At 35.5% G+C, this 989-nt stretch overlaps 1 protein-coding gene across 1 annotated transcript; it reads left to right on the forward strand.

The window, feature by feature from the left end:
• Positions 1-219: 219 nt before the first annotated feature.
• LOC105461841 lies at positions 220-834 on the forward strand (the record flags this gene model as incomplete). Its single annotated transcript, XM_011708346.1, has 1 exon — positions 220-834. A coding segment is annotated over one exon (615 nt), but the record flags the coding sequence as incomplete, so codon positions are not given.
• Positions 835-989: the final 155 nt, after the last annotated feature.

Here is a 989-nt window from a genome sequence, read left to right on the forward strand (position 1 = left end):
AGATGTGTATAAGAGACATCTCCTGCGTACTCCGGCTAAGCGCGATCTAATTGATTAACTTTATTCGTTAATAACTCTGTAAATAAAGGTCTGAGCCAAAATTGAAAGAGGAACTTTTAGTTCAAAATTTCATTCTCTTTCATGCCTTGAAATATTAATTAAGCGTTACAGGACACCCTGTATGCTCTTATACTGCCAATGTTGATTGCATTGTTGTAGATCAAATAACAAACAGGATTCCAGCCTCTTCACTAAAACGGAGAAGGTTCGATATTCCTCAAAATATCAAATTGGTTGATCCTCAATTCCATGTTTCTTCAGAAGTTGATCTTTTAGTAGGAGCCGAAGTATTTTGGGATCTTTTAAGTGTGGGACAAATCAAAACTTTGCACAACCATCCCACATTACAAAAAACTCGTTTAGGGTGGATCTTAGCCGGTCGGCTTGGTGCTCCAGTTCATTCTACTTTAAAGTTGCAATCCTTTCACGCATCAATATCCAACGATCAATTGCATGATCAATTGAGTCGATTTTGGCAATTAGAAGACAATCTAACAACTGCAGCTAATTACACTTTTGAAGAAACTTATTGCGAGAAGCATTTTCTGAGCCATGTATCTCAAAACCATGATGGTAGATACATAGTCTCTCTTCCTATTCGAGAGAATGTTATCAACAAACTCGGAGACTCCCGGGGCATTGCTTTGAAACGATTAAAAGGTATCGAAAGGCGTTTTAAACGAGATCCAGCACTAAAAATTCAATACACACAGTTTATCGATCAATATTTGTCATTAGGTCATATGCGGTTAATTACCTCGCAACCAGTGTTGGGTAAGATATTTTTAAAATGTATCTCGATACAGATACAGATACATGTGAAAAAATGTATCTAGATACAGATACAGATACACAAATTAAAATGTATATAGATACAGATACTCAGATACTTTAAAAGTATCTCAAATACATATCAGATACTTTTAAAT

Source organism: Wasmannia auropunctata, unplaced genomic scaffold, assembly GCF_000956235.1.
Source record: "Wasmannia auropunctata unplaced genomic scaffold, wasmannia.A_1.0 LD276572.1, whole genome shotgun sequence".
Lineage (NCBI taxonomy): Eukaryota > Metazoa > Arthropoda > Insecta > Hymenoptera > Formicidae > Wasmannia > Wasmannia auropunctata.